The sequence below is a fragment of the Scyliorhinus canicula genome, chromosome 5 (assembly GCF_902713615.1).
Source record: "Scyliorhinus canicula chromosome 5, sScyCan1.1, whole genome shotgun sequence".
In the NCBI taxonomy this organism is placed as follows: Eukaryota; Metazoa; Chordata; class Chondrichthyes; order Carcharhiniformes; family Scyliorhinidae; genus Scyliorhinus; species Scyliorhinus canicula.
The window spans coordinates 187,075,564-187,095,863 of record NC_052150.1 but is presented as its reverse complement, the minus strand read 5'-3'; the positions used below and the strand labels follow the sequence as shown (position 1 = coordinate 187,095,863).

The window sequence follows — 20,300 nt, the reverse complement described above, 5'->3', positions numbered from 1 at the left end:
GGAAACCAGGACAGTTTGTTGGTGATCTGTACACCTAAAAACTTGAAGCTCTCGACCCTTTCTACTTCGTCCCCATTGATGTAGACAGGGGCATGTTCTCCACTACACTTCCTGAAGTCGATGACAATCTCCTTTGTTTTGTGACATTGAGGGAAAGATTATTGTCGTCGCACCAGTTCACCAGATTCTCTATCTCATTCCTAGTACTCTGTCTCATCATTGTTTGAAATCAGACCCACTACTGTGGTGTCATCAGCAAATTTTAAAATAGAGTTGGAGGGGAATTTGGCCACACAGTCATAGGTGTACAAGTAGGGGGCTGAGGACACAGCCTTGTGGGGCACCGGTGTTGAGGATGATCGTGGAGGAGGTGTTGCCTATCTTTATGGATTGTGGTCTGTGGGTTAGAAAGTTCAGGATCCAGTCACAGAGGGAGGAGGCGAGGCAAAGGCCTCGGAGTTTGGAGATGAGTTTCATAGGAATGATGGTGTTAAAGGATGAACTGTAGTCAACAAATAGGAGTCTGACATAGGTGTCTTTATTATCTAGGTGTTCCAGGGTAGAGTGCAGGGCCATGGAGATGGCGTCTGCTGTGGGCCTGGAGCAGCGGTAGGTGAACTGTAGTGGATCAAGGCAATCCAGGAGGCTAGAGTTGATTCGTGTCACGACTAACCTTTTGAAGCCCTTCATGATGATGGATGTCAGAGCCACTGGATGAGTCATTAAGACATACTGCTTGACATTTTTTTGGTACAGGGATGATGGTCGTCTTCTTGAAGCAGATAGGGACCTCAGATTGTTGTAAAGAGAGGTTGCAGATGTCTGCGAATACCCCCGCCAGCTGATCCGCGCAAGGCCTGAGTGCTCGTCCGGGTACCCCATCCGGGCCAGTGGCTTTCCGAGGGTTGACCTTCGAGAAGGCTGCTCTGACATCTGCAGTGGTGATCTCAGATATAAGTTCATCTGTGGCTTCTGGGGTGGAGGGCTCCCTCTCGCTGACCTCTTGCTCAAAGCGGGCATAGAATGCGTTGAGCTCATCAGGGAGGGGTGCGTTGGAGCCGACAATTTTACATGCCTTCATCTTGTACCCAGTTATGCCTTGCAGACCTTGCCATAGACGTTGACATATAAACAGCATTGAGATAAATGATCAGGTAATCTGTTTTTGTGATGGTGTGGAGATTCCGGCGTTGGGCTGCGGTGGGCACAGTAAGAAGTCTTACAACACCAGGTTAAAGTCCAACAGGTTTGTTTCAAATCACTAGCTCAGGTGAGGAAGGAGCTGTGCTCCGAAAGCTAGTGATTTGAAACAAACCTGTTGGACTATAACCTGATATTGTAAGACTTCTTACTATTTTTGTGATGTTAGCTGAGGGACAGAAATCAGCCGGGAGATCAAGAACTCCCCAATTCTTCATCAAATTGTTCTGTTGAATGTGTTTATGTTCACCTCGGCAGGTAGATAGGACCTCAATTTAACTGAAGACAAGGCCAAAGTATGCAGCACTCCCAGTCAAGAAGCAGAGGTAGTTTTAAGTAATAAATAACAGTGAAACAGAACACTCGGAGGCCTTGTTCCTCGTGGCTGGGACTTCAACCAGGCCAACCTCAAGAGTGTGCTGCCAAAATTCCACCAGCACATCCCCTGTCCCACCGGGGCCCAAGTATCCTTGACCATTGCTACACAAACTTCTTGACGCAGATCCATCCCTTGTCTGCACTTCGGAAAATTGGACCACAAGATAGTGCTCCTCCCGACATACAAGCAGAAACTTAAGCGGGAGAATCCGGTTAAGAAGGTTGTGCAGTGCTGGTCTGAGGAAACAGAAGAGCTCCTACATGACTGCTGGGAGTCAGTGGACTGGTCCATATTCAAGAACTCAAATGGTCAAACTAGACGGGTATGCCACCACCGTTACAGGCTTCATTAATAAGTGTGTCAAAGATTGCGTGCCAAAGAGGGTAGTACGTACGGTCCTCAACCAGAAATCATGGTTTAACCAGGAGATCCACTCTCTAGAAGTCCAGGTTTGAGGCGTTCTGAACAGGTGAACTGACCTATACAAGATATCTAGGTACGATGTCGGCAAAGCCATCAGAGATGCCAAGAGACAATACCAGACTAAGCTAGAGTCACAGATGAACAACATGGACTCTCGTTGGTTGTGGCAAGTCTTAAACAATATAACGGGCTACAAAGAAAAGCCGAGTAGAATCTCTGGCAACAGAGCACCCGTCCCCGATGAACTCAATGCATTCTATGCTCGATTTGAACAGGAAGCCAACAAACCGTCGTCAACTGCCCCAATAACCTCAGATATACTCATACGTAGTATCACAGCCGCAGAAGTCAGATCGGTCTTCTTGAAGGTGAACCCACGGAAACCAACAGGTCCTGACTGAGTCCCTAGTCATGCACACAGATCCTGCGCGTGCCACGGGCGGTGTGTTCGAAGACATCTTCAACCTCTCCCTATTCTGTTCCGTTCCCACCTACTTAAAGACGACCGCTATTAGACACGTTACCAAATAAGAACCAGGCAACGTGCCTCAACGACTACCATCCGGTGGCCTTGACTTCAATCATTATGAAGTGCTTCGAGAGGTTGGTCATGAGACATCAACTCCATGCTCCCAGAATGCCTTGATCCACTGCAATTAGCACACCAGCAAAACCGGTCCATAGCAGACACAATCTCCTGGCCCTACACTCATCCCTGGAGCATCTCGACAACAAGAACTCCTACTTCAGACTCCTATTCATCGACTACAGCTTTGTCTTCAACACTATAATCCCAGCCAAGCTCATATACTCTAAAACCCACGACTTGGCTCCTCCTTCTGCAACTGGATTCTCTGCTTCCTGACCCATAGACCACAATCAGTAAAGATAAACAACGACATCTCCTCCACGACAGTCCTCAATACTGGGGCCCCGCAAGGCTGTGTACTTAGCTCCCTATTATACTCCCTACGTACACACGACTGTGTGGCACAACTCGGCTCCAACCCCACCTCCAAGTTTGTTGATGATAAGACCGTAGTGGGTCGGATCTCAAACAACGATGAGTCAGAGTACAGGAGGGTTATAGAGATCCTAGTGGCGTGATGCAACAACAACAATCTCTCCCTCAATGTCAGCAAAACTAAGCAGCTGGTTATCAAGTTAAGGAAGCAAAGTATCATACACACTCCTGTCTGTATCAATGGTGCCAAGGTGGAGATGGCTGACAGTTTCAAATTCCTAGGTGTACACCAACGTTTCCTGGTCCACCCAGGTTGACATTATGACCAAGACAGCACAACAGTGCCTATACCGCCGCAGGAAACTAAGGACATTTGGCATGTTCACATTGACTCTCACCAATTTTTAAAATAGCACCATAGAAAGCATCCCATCTGACTGCAGCACAGCTTGGTATGGCAACTGCTCAGCCCAAGACCGTAAGAAATGACCATAAGTCGTAAACACAGCCCAGTCCATCACAAGAACCCAACTCCCATCCATCGACTGTCTGCACCTGCCACAGCCTTGGGAAAGTGGGTAGCATAACTAAAGCCCCTTCCAACTGGATTATTCTCTCCTCCAAACTCTTCCATTGGGCAGAAGACACAAAAGCCCGAGAACGGGCACTAACAGATTCAAAAACGGCTTCTTCCCACTGTTACCAGACTCCTCTGATGGACTGAACTGATCGCTCTATGCATCTTCGACTGTTGTAGCACTATACTCTGTATGCTCCACCCAATGTCAATGTCTATTAGGGGCTGGTTTAGCACAGTGGGCTAAACAGCTGGATTCTAATGCAGGGCAAGGCAGCAGCGTGGGTTCAATTCCTGTGCCGGCCTCCCCAAACAGGCGCTGGAATGTGGCGACTAGGGATATTTCCACAGTAACTTCATTGAAGCCTACTTGTGACAACAAGTGATTAAGATCATATCATTATCATGTCATGTCCATGTATTTATATTGTGTCTTTATCTTATGTCCCATGTTTTTCATGGATGGAACAATCTGCCTGGACTGTATGCAGAACAATACTTTTCACTGTAACTCGGAACACATGACAATAAATCAAAATCTAAGTGATATATGATTGTATTGTTGGATATTAGAAATAAGGCATAGATTTAAACAAGTTTAATTTAGTGTTTCTGTGTAAGGAAGGGTAAACCTCTGGTTAGATTCATGTTAAACAAAGATGTCTGCGGTGTATGGGGGTTTCTGGGTTCAGTTCAAAGTGTTTCTATTGCGCTGAGAGTCTACAACGTGAAAAATAAACACGAGCTTGGGGAAAGTAATTCACCCTGTGTCTGCGTGGGTTTCCTCCGGGTGCTCCAGTTTCCCAGGTTCGATTCCGGCTTGGGTCACTGTCTGTGCAGAGTCTGCACATCCTCCCCGTGTGTGCATGGGTTTCCTCCGGGTGCTCCGGTTTCCTCCCACAGTCCAAAAATGTGCAGGTTAGGTGGATTGGCCATGATAAATTGCCCTTAGTGTCCAAAATTGCCCTTAGTGTTGGGTGGGGTTACTGGGTTATGGTGGAGGTGTTGACCTTGGGTAGGGTGTTCTTTCCAAGAGCCGATGCAGACTCGATGGGCCGAATGGCCTCCTTCTGCACTGTAAATTCTATGATAATCTATGATTTAATTTCAACTCTTTATTCTGACCAGGATTTGAGCCTAATTCTCAGAAGAGGAAATGTACTCAAAAGACCATAAGGCCATAAGACATAGGAGCAGAATTAGGCCACTTGCCCATCGAATCTGCTTTGCCATTCAGTCATGGCTGATGTTTTTCTCACCCCCATTCTCCTGCCTTTTCCCCATAACCCCTGAACCCCTTATTAATCAAGAACCTACCTATCTTAAAGAGACTCAGTGATTTGGCCTCCACAGCCTTCTGCGGCAAAGAGTTCCGCAGATTCACCACCCTCTTCAAAAGCTGGGTTACATGTGCTTTCTTTGCCAACATTACATTTTTAATTTTACGATTGGAAACCTCATCAGATAATTTTAGTTGAAGCTTTACTTAATTTCTAAATAATTTAAGAAAAACATTATGCAGGATCTGATGAAACATGACAAAGACAAGTTCTTATGTGTAGATGAAGACTTAAACGCTTTGCCCATTGTATTTTTTTCTTCACACCACGTTCAAAGAAATTGCCCATTGTTGAAAAATGCAGATCAAACTGAGCATCCAGATTATCAAAGGAAAATGCTGCTCAAAATCTACTTCCCTCTGTTCTGCCTCTTTCTCAAAAGAAAATTGCTGCTGATCTGGATTATGGTTTTCGACATGAAACAGACTGTTATGATGATTTAGGAAAAGATGAAAGATAAATGGCAATATGTCTGATGGAAAGATTTGCTTTGGTTTAAACTATCCTGTGCACCATCAGAAATTGCACACACTTGGAAACACTCTTGTGAAAGATTGATGAGAGGTTGATAACCCTTTAATAAATTAATGAAATTCTGACCTTTAATCTGCAGCAACATCAGCTTTTTGTACGGCACAGCACTGTTGTTTGACACTTGTTCTGTTGAATTCACGTTGCGGAGGTTGACACTGCTGAAGTCCTCTTTGCTTGCCAGCCCAGCTAATGCTATTTCTGATAAGTTAGAGTTTTTCGACACTGGTAAAAAAAATGAAAAAGTCAATCAGCACTGCTGCAGGAATTGCACTGTACCTTACAGAAGGCTCCAAGAAAGACCTGCATTTATATAGCATCTTTCATGACCTCAGGACACCCTAAAAGGGATTTAACAGACAATGGAAGTATTTTTAAAAAAATGTAGTCACTCATGTAGGAAAACAAGCTTGTCACATAGTGATAACAAGATCCCACAAACAACAATGAGATAATAGTAATATAATTTGTTATAGCCATAGTGGCTGAGGAGTAAATCTTGGCCATGGCCTTGGGGAACAATTCACTGCTCTTCTGAAATAGTGCCATGGCAACTTTCAGGTCCACCTGAAGGGTGAATTGTTTAGCGTTCCACTTGAGGGTGCAACTCTGTCCGGTCTACAATCCCGTAATTATGCACTGAAGTAATTTCCACCTCAAAGCGATTGATTAATTTTTGGAAGCAAGGGAAATGAGACATATTGGATGCAGAGCACCTATCAAGGCACCTGCCCAGGATAATGTCTCTGAAGATCTCTTTGCAAAACAAATTCGAAGTTTGAGGCAAGTCTAATATTTCCGTACATGAAAGCTAGCAAAATTCCAGGTTTGAAGTTCATAGGTTCAGAGATTCAAGTCACAGAGGAGGCCATTCAGTCCAGCACATTGGTGCTGGCCATACGAGTTATCCAGTTTAACTCCCTCCACTTTCTAGCTCCTGGTCAGTAATCTTGCAGGTTTACAGCATTTCTAGTACATACCCACGTACTTTTCATTCCAATCAAAGTTTCTGTTTCTACCACCCTTTCAGGTACCACATTGCAGATCTCCACCACCCTCTGAGTAAAATGATTTCTCCTTGGACCCCCTCTAAACTCCTGCCTTTTACCCTAAATCTATGTCCCTGATTATGGATCCCGCAATCAAGGGGAATAGAACCTCCTATCCACCCTGTGTGGATCCCTCAAAATTTTATGCACTTAATTAGATATCTCTGTACGCTCCCTTATTCCAAAGAAAACAACCCTAGCCTATCCAATCGTTCAGCTTCTCCAGTCCTGGTAGCATCCTTATAAGTCTGTTCTGTACCCTCTCTCGTGTGATCACACCCTCCTGCAATGTGATGACTAGAATTATACCCGGTGCTCTAGATGTGGCCTAACTAGAATTTTTTTTTGCAGTTTTAGCATAACATCCCTGCTCTCATATTCTATGCCTCAGCTTCTCTCATATTCTATGCCTCAGCTAATAAAGGCAAGTATCCCTTATGCCTCCTTGACCACCTTTCCTATGATCTTCAGGGATCCATCCACTTGTACTCCAAGGTACTTCTGCTCCTCTACACTCGTTAGTAACCTACCATTTACAGTGAATTCCCTCGCCTTGTTTGCCTTTCCCAAAAGCATTACCTCATGTATATCCAGAATGAATTCAAGGCCACCTGAGCTGTTTGCAGCTTTCTTCCTTACTACCAAACAAATAGCCAATCTGATACTTCTTAACCTTTCTCTCCACATTAAGTCTAAATCATTGATATAGACCATGGAAAGCAAAGGACCTAATAGTGAGCCCTGAGGAAACCCCTCTTGGAACAGTCTTTCAGGCACAAAAACACCTGCTGACCTTTGCCCTTTGCTTCCTGCCATTGAGGTAATTTTGCATCCAATTAGCCTCTTTCCCCTGGATCCCATGGATTTGTACATCTCTATCCAGTCTGACATGTGGGGCCTTCTCAACAGTTTTGCTAAAATCCATGTCTACTACATCTAATGCGCTACTCATCAAGTTTTTTTGAGGAGGTAACAAGGAGTGTCACTCAATCAATAACTATTGCATGGGGTCTGGACAAAGTAGGTAGGGAGAAACTGCTCATTGGCGGAAGGGTCAAGAACCAGAGACAGCAATTTAAGCGGCTGAAAAAAAGAACTGGTGGCAACACGAGGAAAAACCCTTTGTCACGGTCCATGCTCAGGGTTTGGAATGCTATGTCTCAAGAGTATGGTAGAGTCAGATTCAATCACAGCTTTCAAAGGAAATTGGATAATTAGCTGAAAAGTTTTGCAGGGCTAATGGAAAAGGCAGGAGAGTTGGACTAGTTGAGTTGTTCTTGCAGAGAGCAGACATGGACATGATGGACCAAATGGCCACCTTCTGTGTTGCAACCACTTTAAAGATTCTAAGTTACACATGATCTTTCCTTAATAAATCCATGCCGACTGTCTTTGATCAGTATTTTTCTAAATGCCAATTAATGGGGTCCCTGAGAATTTTTTCCAACAACTTGACCACCACCGTGGCTAAGCTTTCTGCCCTGTAATTATTCAGTCATTTCCATTCTCCCTTTTAAAAATAATATTATCAGCCCTCCAGCACAATACCTGAGGTCAGGGGTTGAACAGAAAGGCAACTTTCACCTGAATCGCCCCTACAGCCTACTAAGTAAATGTAGTGAGGTACAAAAGGTATCATACTTAATCCTTGTCCATACTTGACCTATTGCATACAAATAGGGAAGGGGAAGAAAATAAAAGTAATGGCTCCTGCTTACTCTGCAAAGACACCATGTTGGCAAGCGCACATTTCTAAACGTCAAATAAATACTGTTCCAGCTCATCTCCGATGTATCCATATGGAAATACCCTACTGATCCTTGATTAATGAGTGGAAATATAATAAAAGATTGAGAGTGAAACATCAGAGAATGTGCTGAAACCGTATATCAACAAGAGCCAATGCCTCGAGATGGGGAGCAAAGCAAAACAACACTACCCACGATATAGAAAGATCTGAAGCCCAGCATATCAAACAAAATGCACAAAATATACATTTTTTTTAAATTTAGAAAGGCTGAGAGGTATGAAAAAAAAGACTCGAAAATATTGATGGGGGAAAAACTAACAGCATTTTTAAATACCTATTTAGAGCAGTTAAAGGATAGAGCTGGTTAGAGATAGCACCAAAGAAAGGTAACAGCACAAAAAGAGGCCGTTCAACCCATAGTATCTGTGCCAGCTGAAAAAATGCGAACCACCCATTTTAATCCCACCTTCCAGCACCTGGTCTGTAGCCTAGCAGGTTATAGCACTTTTGGTGCACATCCAGCCACCGTTTAAATGAGTTGAGCGAGGGTTCCTGCCTCGACCATCAATCCGGCCAGCGAATGTCAGACACCTACCACCTTCTGGGTAAAAATGTTCTTCCTAATATTCCCCCATGCCCTCTACCAATCACCTTAAATCTGTGCCCTCTGGTAAATTACCTCTCCATTAGGGGAAACAAGTCCTTAATAATGTTGTACACCTCAATCAAGTCACCCCTTTTGGCCTCCTCTGTTCTGAGGAAAACACCCTAGCCTGCCTAATCTTTCCTCATGGCTGCCATTTTCCAGCCCTGGTAATATTCTTCTCCGCTCTCTCCTGAGCAATTATGTCCCTCCTGTAATGTGCTGACCAGAACTGTACACAAACCCCTGCTGTGGCCTAACCAGCAGTATATACAGTTCCAGCATTACATCCACATTTTTGTATTCTATACCTCATGCAACAAAGGAAAGCATTCCATATGCCATCCTCACCATCCTCCTGTGGACATGCACCCCAATGTCTCTCACTTCCTCTATCCCTCCGTGTATTGAGCATTCCCTTGCTTTGTTTGCCCTCTCAAAATGCATAACCTTGTACTTTTCTGGAATGAACTGCATTTGTTACTTTTGTGCCCATATAACATGATACAATTCTGAAGTACACAGCTATCCCCTTCACTATCAACTACACTGCAGAATTTTGTTCCATCTGCAAATTTCCCAATCATGCCTCCCACATTTAAGTCTAAATTATTAATACATACCAGAAACAGCAAAGATAGCATAAGACAAGTTAGGGGCAGCACGGTGGTGCAGTGGGTTAGCCCTGCAGCCTCACGGCGCCGAGATCCCAGGTTTGATCCCAGCTCTGGGTCACTGTCTTGTGTGGAGTTTGCACATTCTCCACTTGTTTGCATGGGTTTCGTCCTCACAACTCAAAGATGTGCAGGGTAGGTGGATTGGCTACGTTAAGTTGCCCCTTAATTGGAAAAAATGAATTGGGTACTCTAAATTTCAAAAAAAAGAACTAAAGAGGAAGACAAATTAATATCTCACCTCGAGTTTCACAGGAGAAGCACTGTTAAATTTGTATAAATGATTCATGAAGTCACACAATAGAAAGAATGTCAAGAATGAGAGGGATAACCAAGCCGATAACAATGAAAAGAGTGAGCCAGGCAACGAGACGGCTAAATTTATGATCAGCAAAAGGGCAAAGGGAGAAGTTACAAGAATTATTAATTGGGCTAGTAGACCTTCTGGTGGCAGCAAAAGCTACAAGTTACCTTTCCAGAGAAGAAGTGAAAAAATATTTGTTAAAGGGACATGCAAAAGGAAATAAAAATGGTGTGTCCACCATGATTATTAAGCTTCGGTACCGAAGTGGAAACAGAACCCACAATCTGCCTGCTCAAGAAGTGAGAATGTCACTAATTTAGCCAACATTGACACTTCACAAAGGAAAGGAGAGTAGCAGAGGAGTACATTATGCAGAGGAAATTGAGGAGATGGAAAAAGGAGTTACAAGGATGATACTGAAGAGGAAAGCAGAGCCTCGTTTCTCTAGCGAAGAGAAGGCTGATATGTATCCTGATAAGGCGTTTATAACATAACGAAAGAGCTCAATAGCGTAAATGTGTACAATAAATTTTCATTTGTTGGGTGTCCAAAATTAGAGGTCTTTAATGAATCCAATGGAGAATTCAGGAGAAACCCCTTTGCCAAAAGAGTGTTAAGAATGTCGAATGCGTGCCATGATGAGTAGTTGAGGAAACCGATATGGCTAAATTTAAGGGAAACCACACGGGGGAGAAGGAAATAGAAGCATAGATGTAAAGAGATGGACGATGGCATGATTGCACCATACATACCATGTATGGTACATGATATCATCTGTACCATATGACACATATGGTATCATATGTATAATGCTAAATAGGATGGGCTGAATGGCCAGTCACTAAGCTGTAAACAGACGTGCATAACTTTTACAGAAAGCCAGACAAGGAACAGGAAGATGCAAGCTACAAGTTATGCAAACAGGTACATTTTTGTTTCTCGCATCTGGGGCGACCTTCCTTGCAGCCTTAAGCCAAGAATCCCAATTATTTCCTCTGTGTTTAATTAATCGAGAGCAGCATCAGCTCTGAGAAATGGAATAGTTTTCCAATTTAGGCACCAGTATTAGAACTGAACACATAGGACACACTAATGCTCCTTCTACAATTTCTCAATGTTTACCCACTCTACCCTCGGCTTATAGTGAGGGTTAACTTTCCCACACTAATTATCCCTATGCGCACTCGATTGGATTGTACATTTCTGAACAGTTTTGTGAACCTGCCCCATTTCATGTGGGGTTGAAAGCCGAGCAAAAAATAATTAGCTTCCAAATAGTGGTTATTTGCATTTTCAGTCATATTTTCTTTTTGTCAATAGTGAATAGAATTAGTGACCTTTGATGTCCATGGTGAATAGTCAATACTCGCATAATTGACACAGAAAAACAGCACAAAAATACCCCATTCCCTCTGCATTTTATAATAATGTGCACAGCAATCAACACAAAATTGAAAAGAAAATGCACAGAAGCAGTTAAAGACTCAAGAACAATACAAGCGGCTTCCACATTAATCTTACTTTTTTCTACCCTCATTCGCTTTGACTCCATGAATGCAATGTTCAACCTCTGTTCTGTATACTCATGTCGGATATCACCTCTTGCAGCCAGCATTTTAAGTGGATTACGTGAAGACTGTACTTTGCGCGTGGGTTTTATAGACCTTTTGTGCTCTGCTACTGCAGAGGTCAGCCTAGAAGGAAAAAATAAGTTAGCTTACATAGAAACATACAGAGCAGGAGGAGGCCATTCGAGCCTGTTCTGCCATTCATTATGCTCATAACTGATCATCAAGTTCAATATCCTGATCCAGCCTTTCCCCCATATCCCTTGATCCTTTTAGCCCCAAGAGCTGTATCTAATTCCTTATTGAAATTACACAATGTTTTGGCCTCAACTACTTTTTGTGTTAGTGAATTCCACAGATTCACCACTCTCCGAGTGAAAACATTTCTCCTCACCTTGGTCCTAAAAGGTTTATCCCTTATCCTCAAACTATGACTCCTAGTTCTGGATTCCCCCAACATCGGAACATTCTTCCTGAATTTACCCTGTCTAATCCTGTTAGAATTTTGTAAGTTTCTATGCGATCCCGTCTCACTCTTTAAAACTCCAATGACTGTGTAACCTTAGCCAATTTAGTCTCTCCTCATACGACAATTCCTCCATCACGGGAATCAGCCTGTTAAATCTTCGTTCTATTCCTTCCATTGCAAGAGCATCCTTTCTCAGACAAGGACACCAAAACTGCACATAATACTCCAGGTGCGGCTTCTAGCTACCCTCAAATCTGTAGGAACCAGAGTCCAAAGAATTTTGGAAAATGTCCATCAACTATTTCTAGGGCTACCTCCTTAAGTACACTGGGATGAAGATGATCGGGCCCTGGAGATTTATCTGCCTTCAATCCCATTAATTTCCCCCAAACCATTTCTCTATGAATGCTTATTTCCTTAAGCTCCTCACTAAATCTTGTGTTTCTCAGAACTTGCAGTACATTGCTTCTGTCTTCATAAAGGAAGAGATGAATAAAGTACAAATTTAGTTCCTCAGCCATTTCTTTGTTTCCCGTTATGGAATTTCCCCGTTTCTGATTGTAAGGGGCTGACATTAGTTTTTACATCTCTCTCTCCAGCCGCCTTCAAATTACTGGGCAATAAATGCTGGTTTGCAATGCCTATACCCCGAGAATGAACATTCCTTCCACAGTTTGGGACCATGGTCCACAAATGCTTTTTATTACAGATCCAGGTGATGAAAATCTGTTCCTCTGTTACAAATAGTCAAACAGTTCTTTCACTTCACTGAGGCCTATCTGTGAAAAGTGTTCATGAATAGGTGGGATTTAATGGCCCCATCAATCTGGGTGAATTCGGAGGCTGAAGGGGAGAGCTGTGATTGGGAGCGAGAGTGCAGAGAGGAGATCTTGCTGCCCTCCTGGCACCTTCCAACCAAATGCAGGGTGGGAAGGCTTGTGGTTAGCCCTTCCAACCTGGAGGCCATCATCCCACTGTCACTGGTATCCAATCAGCATCGGGCAGGGCACCCGCCACCCAGGGTGATCACCCAGTAACTATCTTGGGTTTACCAGTGATCTACTGGTGCTGGGAGTACCTTATTCATGTGTACTTGAAATGAAAATCGCTTATTGTCACAAGTAGGCTTCAAATGAAGTTACTGTGAAAAGCCCCTAGTCGCCACATTCCGGGGAATTTGTGCCCAATCGAGGGACCCAGCATTGTTAAAGGCTCTTTCTTATGAACACAATTTTGAAAAAAACTGAGAATTAAAAAGCCGATTGAGAAATACAATTGCATGTAAAATTCAGAAACCCTATTATTTGAATTCATGTCATACTTTTGTACATCAGGATCAAAAATGGCATCAAGGTCCTCCTCGTCAATCTCCACAGCTCCTGGCTGAATGACGAATGTATTTGCATCTCTGTAGAATCTTGCAAAGGTTTCTTCATCATCGGGTCTCATCACTTCCTTTACAGACTGTCCGGTTACAGTTATTACAGCATCTTGTTGCCCTGGTACTGCAGAACAAATGTTTAACATAATCTACAGCAAAGTGACAAACATAAAACATGGAAATATTGAGAGCTGCCTATAAAGGGTAGACGGCAAATAAAGGAGCATGGTCAGAAATCCATTGAATTGAAGGTGATCATCACCAGGGCGGCTATCACAACATCAGAACCAATAGGAAATTGAAAACGCCCACTAGAGGCTCATCCCATATTTTCACAGAAACAAAGGAGCTTGCTCATTTCACATTTTCCATGGACAATCAATAACACCGTCACTATCCACTTGCTGTGAAACAGAACATGCAACTACCTGTTAAGACAATTAAAATATTTTCAAAGTAAAAATTATAACTATTTAGATATACTTTACAGTGGAGCCATTTTGAAATTTATAGGGCAAATATGCTTGAATATGCACATAAATTTATGCAACATGTTTTCTAGGTCTGATATAAGTGACTAAAATTATACTTACGGTCACATGTTTAGAAAATAAAAAAGGAACAATGACACATTAGACATATTCCCACAGCTGCGTCTGTCAGGCTTAGGTTTCCTGTGCAAAACTCGGAGATAATTTTCTGGATCAACAGTTACAGAGTTGTTTATAATCAGATACATGATGAAAACTATTTATGAACAATGATCTGTGAATGGACTATAAAAAACGACAAGCAATTACTTACCTCTGTTCTGCAGTTTGCCCAAGAATGACTCCAGTTTATCAAGCTTCCTGTCAGTTTCCAAAGGCAAATCAGGTCTGACCTCAATTTCTAGGTCAGAGAAAGTAGGATATAAAAAGGGTCCTCAAAACTTAGGATTTGAGCTCATTATTCTCAGAAACTAAAGGGACAAGGCCTTCTGCTTTTCTTTTGGTTAGAGGAGAGGACAAGGCCATGAGAATTATCATTTTCATTACAGCATACCTCATACATGATGTAATTAAGCAAAACAAAAAATCAATGCATCATCGTCGAGCATTATTTCAATCAAAGGTTTCTTCTTTAAAATTTGCATGATGCCTTACCTTCCTGTGGCTTGGAAATGACTGGCGTGCTGTTCTTTATCTTGTGCAAAAGAGGTGAAGATATTGGAGTCATGAATGTGGGAGATGCCAAACCTGTAGACCAAAGAAAGAGGACACAGGTTTCTTAAGATACAGCATTTGACCAGATATGCCACAGGACGATTTCCTGATTATCTATTCATGGGGTAATTTTTTTATGGATGTAGATGTTCACATTTGAGGAATTTGGAAAACTAAATCTAGTACTTTATTTTTGATATCAGCGTCAATGACATGTTAAATGTCTGAAAAAGCCACACTTTTCTTCAGCTGAAACACAACAAAAACTGCTGGACAGTCTCATGTAGTCTGGCAGCATCTGTGGAGAGAGAAACAAAGCTGAAGGGATGGATTTTTCCCGTGGGTGTCAGGATGCTGATATCAGCCCAAGTGGGGGTCCTGCATCCACCCATGACATTAACGCACTTTATGGTGCAACCTCACAGTGTGGGAGGGGTGGGGTGACCTCCTTATTGGCTACATCTGTGTTCCATCCTTAATGGGTTCTTGACGCTGGAGGCCTACTCAAAGGGGCTGCTGCAATCTCAGACCGGGAGTGCCATAGGGAAGTGGACACAGCCACAGCTGGCATTCTGAAAAATGGAAATTGAAAATCGCTTATTGTCACACGTAGGCTTCAAATTAAGTTACTGTGAAAAGCCCCTGGTCACCACATTCCGGCGCCTGTTCGGGGAGGCTGGTACGGGAATTGAACCCGCGCTGAAAGCCTTGGTCTGCTTTACAAGACAGCTATTTAGCCCAGCATACAAGTGCAAAGGTGCCTCAACATAGTTTCCTGTATTGAGATCATCATAAAAAGATGCTCACAATCAGGGGAAACACCTCTACAGGTGTCGTGATGGACGCAGTTGTGGCCTTTCATCAGAACATGAAGCCTCCTATTCCAATGGCCACATGGTTTATGGCTGATTTAGAAAACTACAACAAATTAAACAGTGAAGCCAAGAGGAGACACAGGGTAAAATCATAAAATGATGAATTTGAGTATAACAGGAAATTTCCTCTTTCCACAGAGTGAACAATACACATGACAATCTAGACTTCCGGTGTTGGTAATGTGGTGAGCAGTCACACAAGTAGTGGCTCCTGCTAGGGTTCCTCGTTTTTGGTCCTTTTCGCTCTGCTTAAGGGTGATGTTTGGAGGAGGGGGGGAAATTTGAGTAGCCTGATGGGATAAGGTCCCCACATAAAAATAATACCCAACAAATGCAATACAAGGCAGCAGTCGGACTGCTCCATCACTACACCTGTAGAGGTGTTTCCTCTGATTGTGAGCATCTTTTTATGATGACTTCAATACAGGAAACTATGCTGACGCAGCTTTGCACGTGTATGCTGGTTTAGCACAGTGGGCTAAATCGCTGGCTATTTAGGCAGCAGTCAGGCAAAGAACAGTCGTCGGACTTGGAAGCCCCATAGCCTCGATGGTGGAGAAAATGGCAGAGGCTCCTGCTACGACTTTGGCCTCTCCGTGGATGACCAAGTTGCAGGCAAGCTTCTTTGTGGATTAATTCAAAAAGCAGAGGCAGGTGCTCTTTGAGGACCTTTAGAAGGCGATGGAATGAGTTCTAGCCCACCATCCATGGGGCCGTGGAAAAGATGGATCGGATGGTAAAAGGAGCAAGGCGTGGTGATATTCTTGGACCAGAGTGACTGGATCGTTTCCCTGGAGGCGGAGATGGCATTGCTGGCCGAAGGGCATAAAAGTTTTCAAGGCCAAGGTGGATATTCCGGAAAACCCATCTTACAAGGCGCATAAGAGCAAATCTGGAAGGGGGTGAGGCAGAAGCTGGTGGATTCTATTCTAGAAGTGGACCACCAGTACACGATTGCCTGACACCGGAGTTGTTGGTGAGTAGGAAGAAATTGCAAATGTATTTTAAGCTTCTCTTGACGGGCAATACGGTGGACCAGCTGCTGCGCTTGAGGCAGACCTTCTACAAATATGGGGAGAAGGCCAGTCATCTTTTGACACACTAGCTGAGGCAGCAGGCTGCCTCCTGGGAGATGGTATGGACAAAGGACTTGAGTGGTGGGTTGGTTTCCACCCCAGGGAAAATGAATGCGATGTCGAGGCCTTTTATTGAGAAGTAAAGAGGGGAGACTGTCAATGATGCGGTTTTTGGAGCGCTACCTTCTGGGGGTGATTTTGGAGGAGCAGACTGGCTTTGTTAAGGGCCGGCAGTTATCGGTCAACATACGGAGATTGTTAAATGTTGTTCTGTCCCCCTCCCCAATGCCTGAGCTAGAGCTGATTATTTCAATGGATGCTGAAAAAATGTTTGATAGGGTTTAGTGGGTGCACCTACTTGAAATTCTTGGAAGGTCTGGCTTTGGGCCAAAACTTATAACATGGATTCGGCTCTTGTATAGAACCCCTATCGCAAGTGTGCATATGAATGTCCCGAGTTCAGGTTACTTCCAAATGAACAGGAGTACAAGGCAGGGTTGTCCATCATCTCCTCTTCCGTTTGCCTTTGCAATCGAGCCGCTGGCCATCGCAATGAAGTCGTCCACTAGGTGGAGGGGGTTAGAGTGGAGGGGGGTGAGAGCATAGGATGTCGTTAGGGCGTCTTTATATGCGGATGATCTGCTTCTGTTCATCATGGACCCACACTGCAGTGCAGAGGAGATAATGAAGCCACTCAGTAGTTTTGTCTCCTTCTCGGGGTACAAGCTGAATCTAGACTAAAGTGAATACTTTCCGGCAAATCCCCCAGGGACGGGGCTGATCTGGAGGAGTTTCTGTTTCGCCTGGCCAGGACTAGCTTTTGTTATCTGGGAATCTAGGTAGCCCACAATTGAGCCTCACTCCACATACTGAAACTTTGCTAGCCTGGTGAATGGGGTTAAGGCCGACTTGAAATGGTCCCTCTGACCTTGGCAGGCAGGGTGCAGACTATGAAAATGATTGCCCTCTCGAGGTTTTTGTTTCAGTGTTTCCCAGTGTTTTTCCCCAAATCTTTCTTTTGTAGGGTCAATAACGTGGTATCCTCCTTTATTTGGGCGCCAAGACCCCATGGATTCGTACCCAGTTTCTACAGAGAGAGGGGCGGTTGGGAGGTTTGGCGCTACCTAGTTTGCTGATTTATTATTGGGCTGCATATATTGAAAAAGGTGCGGGGGTGGCTGAGGGATCCAGATTCTATAGGAGGGCAGATGGAGTGGGTCCTGTGTAGAGGTTCGAGTCGGAGGGTCCTGGTCACTGCCCCACTGCCGTTTTCTCCCCCAAATCTCGCTTCGAGCCTGGGAGTGGTAGTCACTTTGAGGATTTGGAGGCAGTTTAAGCAGCATTTTAGGGTGGGCTCCACGTCAATGTTGGCCTCTGTTTAGCTACTTGCAGGTTCGTGACATTTTGCATAAGGAGATTCCTTCGTTTCTCCTGGTACTGTCGCCTTTTCTCTTGGATAGGATCCTGTCGCTGGCCGAGTTAGCTGAGTGGAGAATTTCAGATATCCATGGCTGGATCCTGTCAACTTCGTTGGAGGACGAAGAGAGAAAGTGGATGCATTTTTTCATGGGGGGGCGGGAGAAGAGGGGGGTGGCGATGTGGGTCAACTCCACTTCCTCTTGTGCTCTGTTCAGCTTGATCCTGTTCAAGGTGGTGCACAGGGCATACTTGATCAGGGTGCAGATGAGTGTTTTTTCTCGGGCGTGGAAGATTGGTGTGATAGTTGTGCCAGGGGACAGGTGAATCATATGCACATGTTCTGGTCTTGCCCTAAACTTGTAAACTTCTGGAACTCCTTTTTCTGCATCATGTCAGGAATCCTGGGCATTCAGCTGGAGCCGTGCCTGTTGGTGGCTATTTTTGGTGTATCAGACTTGCCAGAGCTGCAGACGGGGGTGAAGGCGGAAGTCCTCGCTTTTGCCTCATAAATAGCCTGGAGGTGAGTTCTACTCAGGTGGCGGTCCCCGGTACCATCCAGTGCCTTGGCCTGGTTCTGTGATCAGATGGAATTATTGTGCCTTTCATCTAATTTTTCAAGGAATTAGTCACCAATTCCTTTTGGGGGGGAGGTTAAGTTTTTGTTAAGTTTTGATTGTTAATGGGGATGTTGGGGGGTAGTTGTGGGTGCGTGTATATTGCAGTGGTGTTTGTTATAAGTTATTGCTTTTATTTGGCCTTGTCATAATGAAAAAATTTTCTGAATAAAGATATTAAAACATTTTTTTGCAGAACAGTGGAAATAAAAAATGCAGAATTGTTTAATGAACAGTTGGATGTAGTTATAGCAGTCGTTAGGATTCTTTTAGACCGATGTGTTGGATTATCATCATTAATTGTCCTTTTAATTTTTAAAAAAGCTGTGGCAAACTGATGCAACTTGCAATTTTGCTGCCGAATTTCTGACATTACAACAGTGGCTACAGTTCAGAAGTGGCAAACTATAACTCAGAAAGACTCTTTCCTCTATAGGTTGGGATCACACGACAGCAGTGTCCGAGATCAACACACTGTGTATTTAAGGTACATTGAGTTATGAGAGATGCTATATAAATGCTAGTTCTTTCCTTATTCAAAGACACTGACCTTTCTTCACCATCCTTCCAGCTACAGTAAATTGATTGGAATCGTTGCATGCTCCTCTGCCTCGAGCCTTCCAAGCCTCTTCCCGTGCATTTATGAGCTGCTTTCTTTCTTCTATTGTCATTTGTGCTTCTACATCATCTGTCAGCCTCTGGTTTAATCACAAAAAGTGTATTTAGGGTCAAAAAGGTTGTATTTCCCTTGTGCTTCTACTTAAGATGGATTATCAAATCTAAGGGGACAGTGGTGCAATTTGTATAGGTGGTTTTCCCTTTACTCCAAACTCTATGTTGTTGTATACCAATATATCTGAACCACACTCTAAACAACTGCAAATAAATAGATAAAGTTACAAGTGAATGTTGTACAACACTATTAATCTGTAATCTATTACCATCTTTATAACGTAATTTCTCTAGCTGCATTGGTATTATTCCAGATAACTTTGGTACCCATGCCTGCTTAGCTTGTTTAGAAAACGTTTTGTGTCAACCTTTTATCGTACACTGTGTATGTTGTAGTGCAGGTATTTACATATTTATCACAATGTCTCCAAAAGTGTCAAAAATAACCATTAGTTTGTTAAACAAAAGTTAATTTGTGTATTATTGATCCTGCAAGGTTCACTCATAGACAACTGCAACAAAGGCAAGTATCTTGCAAAATGACACAGAAGTTCTACTGTGTGTCAAAGTTTCAATATAATTTTGAACGCTAAGTGTTACTTTGTTTGATGCAAGACATTCCCAAAACTTGTTAAACCGGTGCTACAGATCAACCAGTTCATGTAATTTGCACCACTCACCAAGGTGCAATTAGCTACTGGGAGGGGGGAAAATTCTGCAGTAACTTACACTTAGAACCAACTTTCAATGTACAAACTGAAATAGACGGCTCACTTGCACTGAAGTCGGGATTCAGATGTTCTATCAAAGTGCATTTAAAATTAGTTTTCTACTACATGCTTATTTATTTAATAAATAGCATGAGTGCCACAGAGCGTACTTTTATAGCAATTTTCTGTCCTTTGATAAGACTTACAAATACTGTGACACAACGAGGAATGCTTATTAATAAACTGAATGCCCTCTTTATTACACCAGCGACTTGATAGCAATCCAGTAAATGTTTTAGTCATCATGCATAACTAATCTCTTTGGGGACTGCAGTAGGTTTCTGCACCAAAAAAAACCTAATTTAACATTGTTCAATTTATTCAGAAATTACATTATTTGCACCTCACATCTTAACATTTACTTTTTATCTTCTAAACTTCTGGGATTACACATAACATTGAGCAGTGTCTGAGATC

The 20,300-nt window shown here is 43.3% G+C and overlaps 1 protein-coding gene across 1 annotated transcript in view; it reads right to left on the bottom strand.

The window, feature by feature from the left end:
* svila (supervillin a) overlaps window positions 1-20,300 on the bottom strand; it is a 222,769-nt gene that overhangs the window by 64,855 nt on the left and 137,614 nt on the right. The window contains 6 exon segments of the mRNA XM_038798250.1: window positions 5,484-5,639; window positions 11,356-11,528; window positions 13,193-13,376; window positions 14,057-14,143; window positions 14,398-14,490; window positions 18,992-19,139. Of these exon segments, the coding sequence (XP_038654178.1) occupies window positions 5,484-5,639; window positions 11,356-11,528; window positions 13,193-13,376; window positions 14,057-14,143; window positions 14,398-14,490; window positions 18,992-19,139 (841 nt within the window).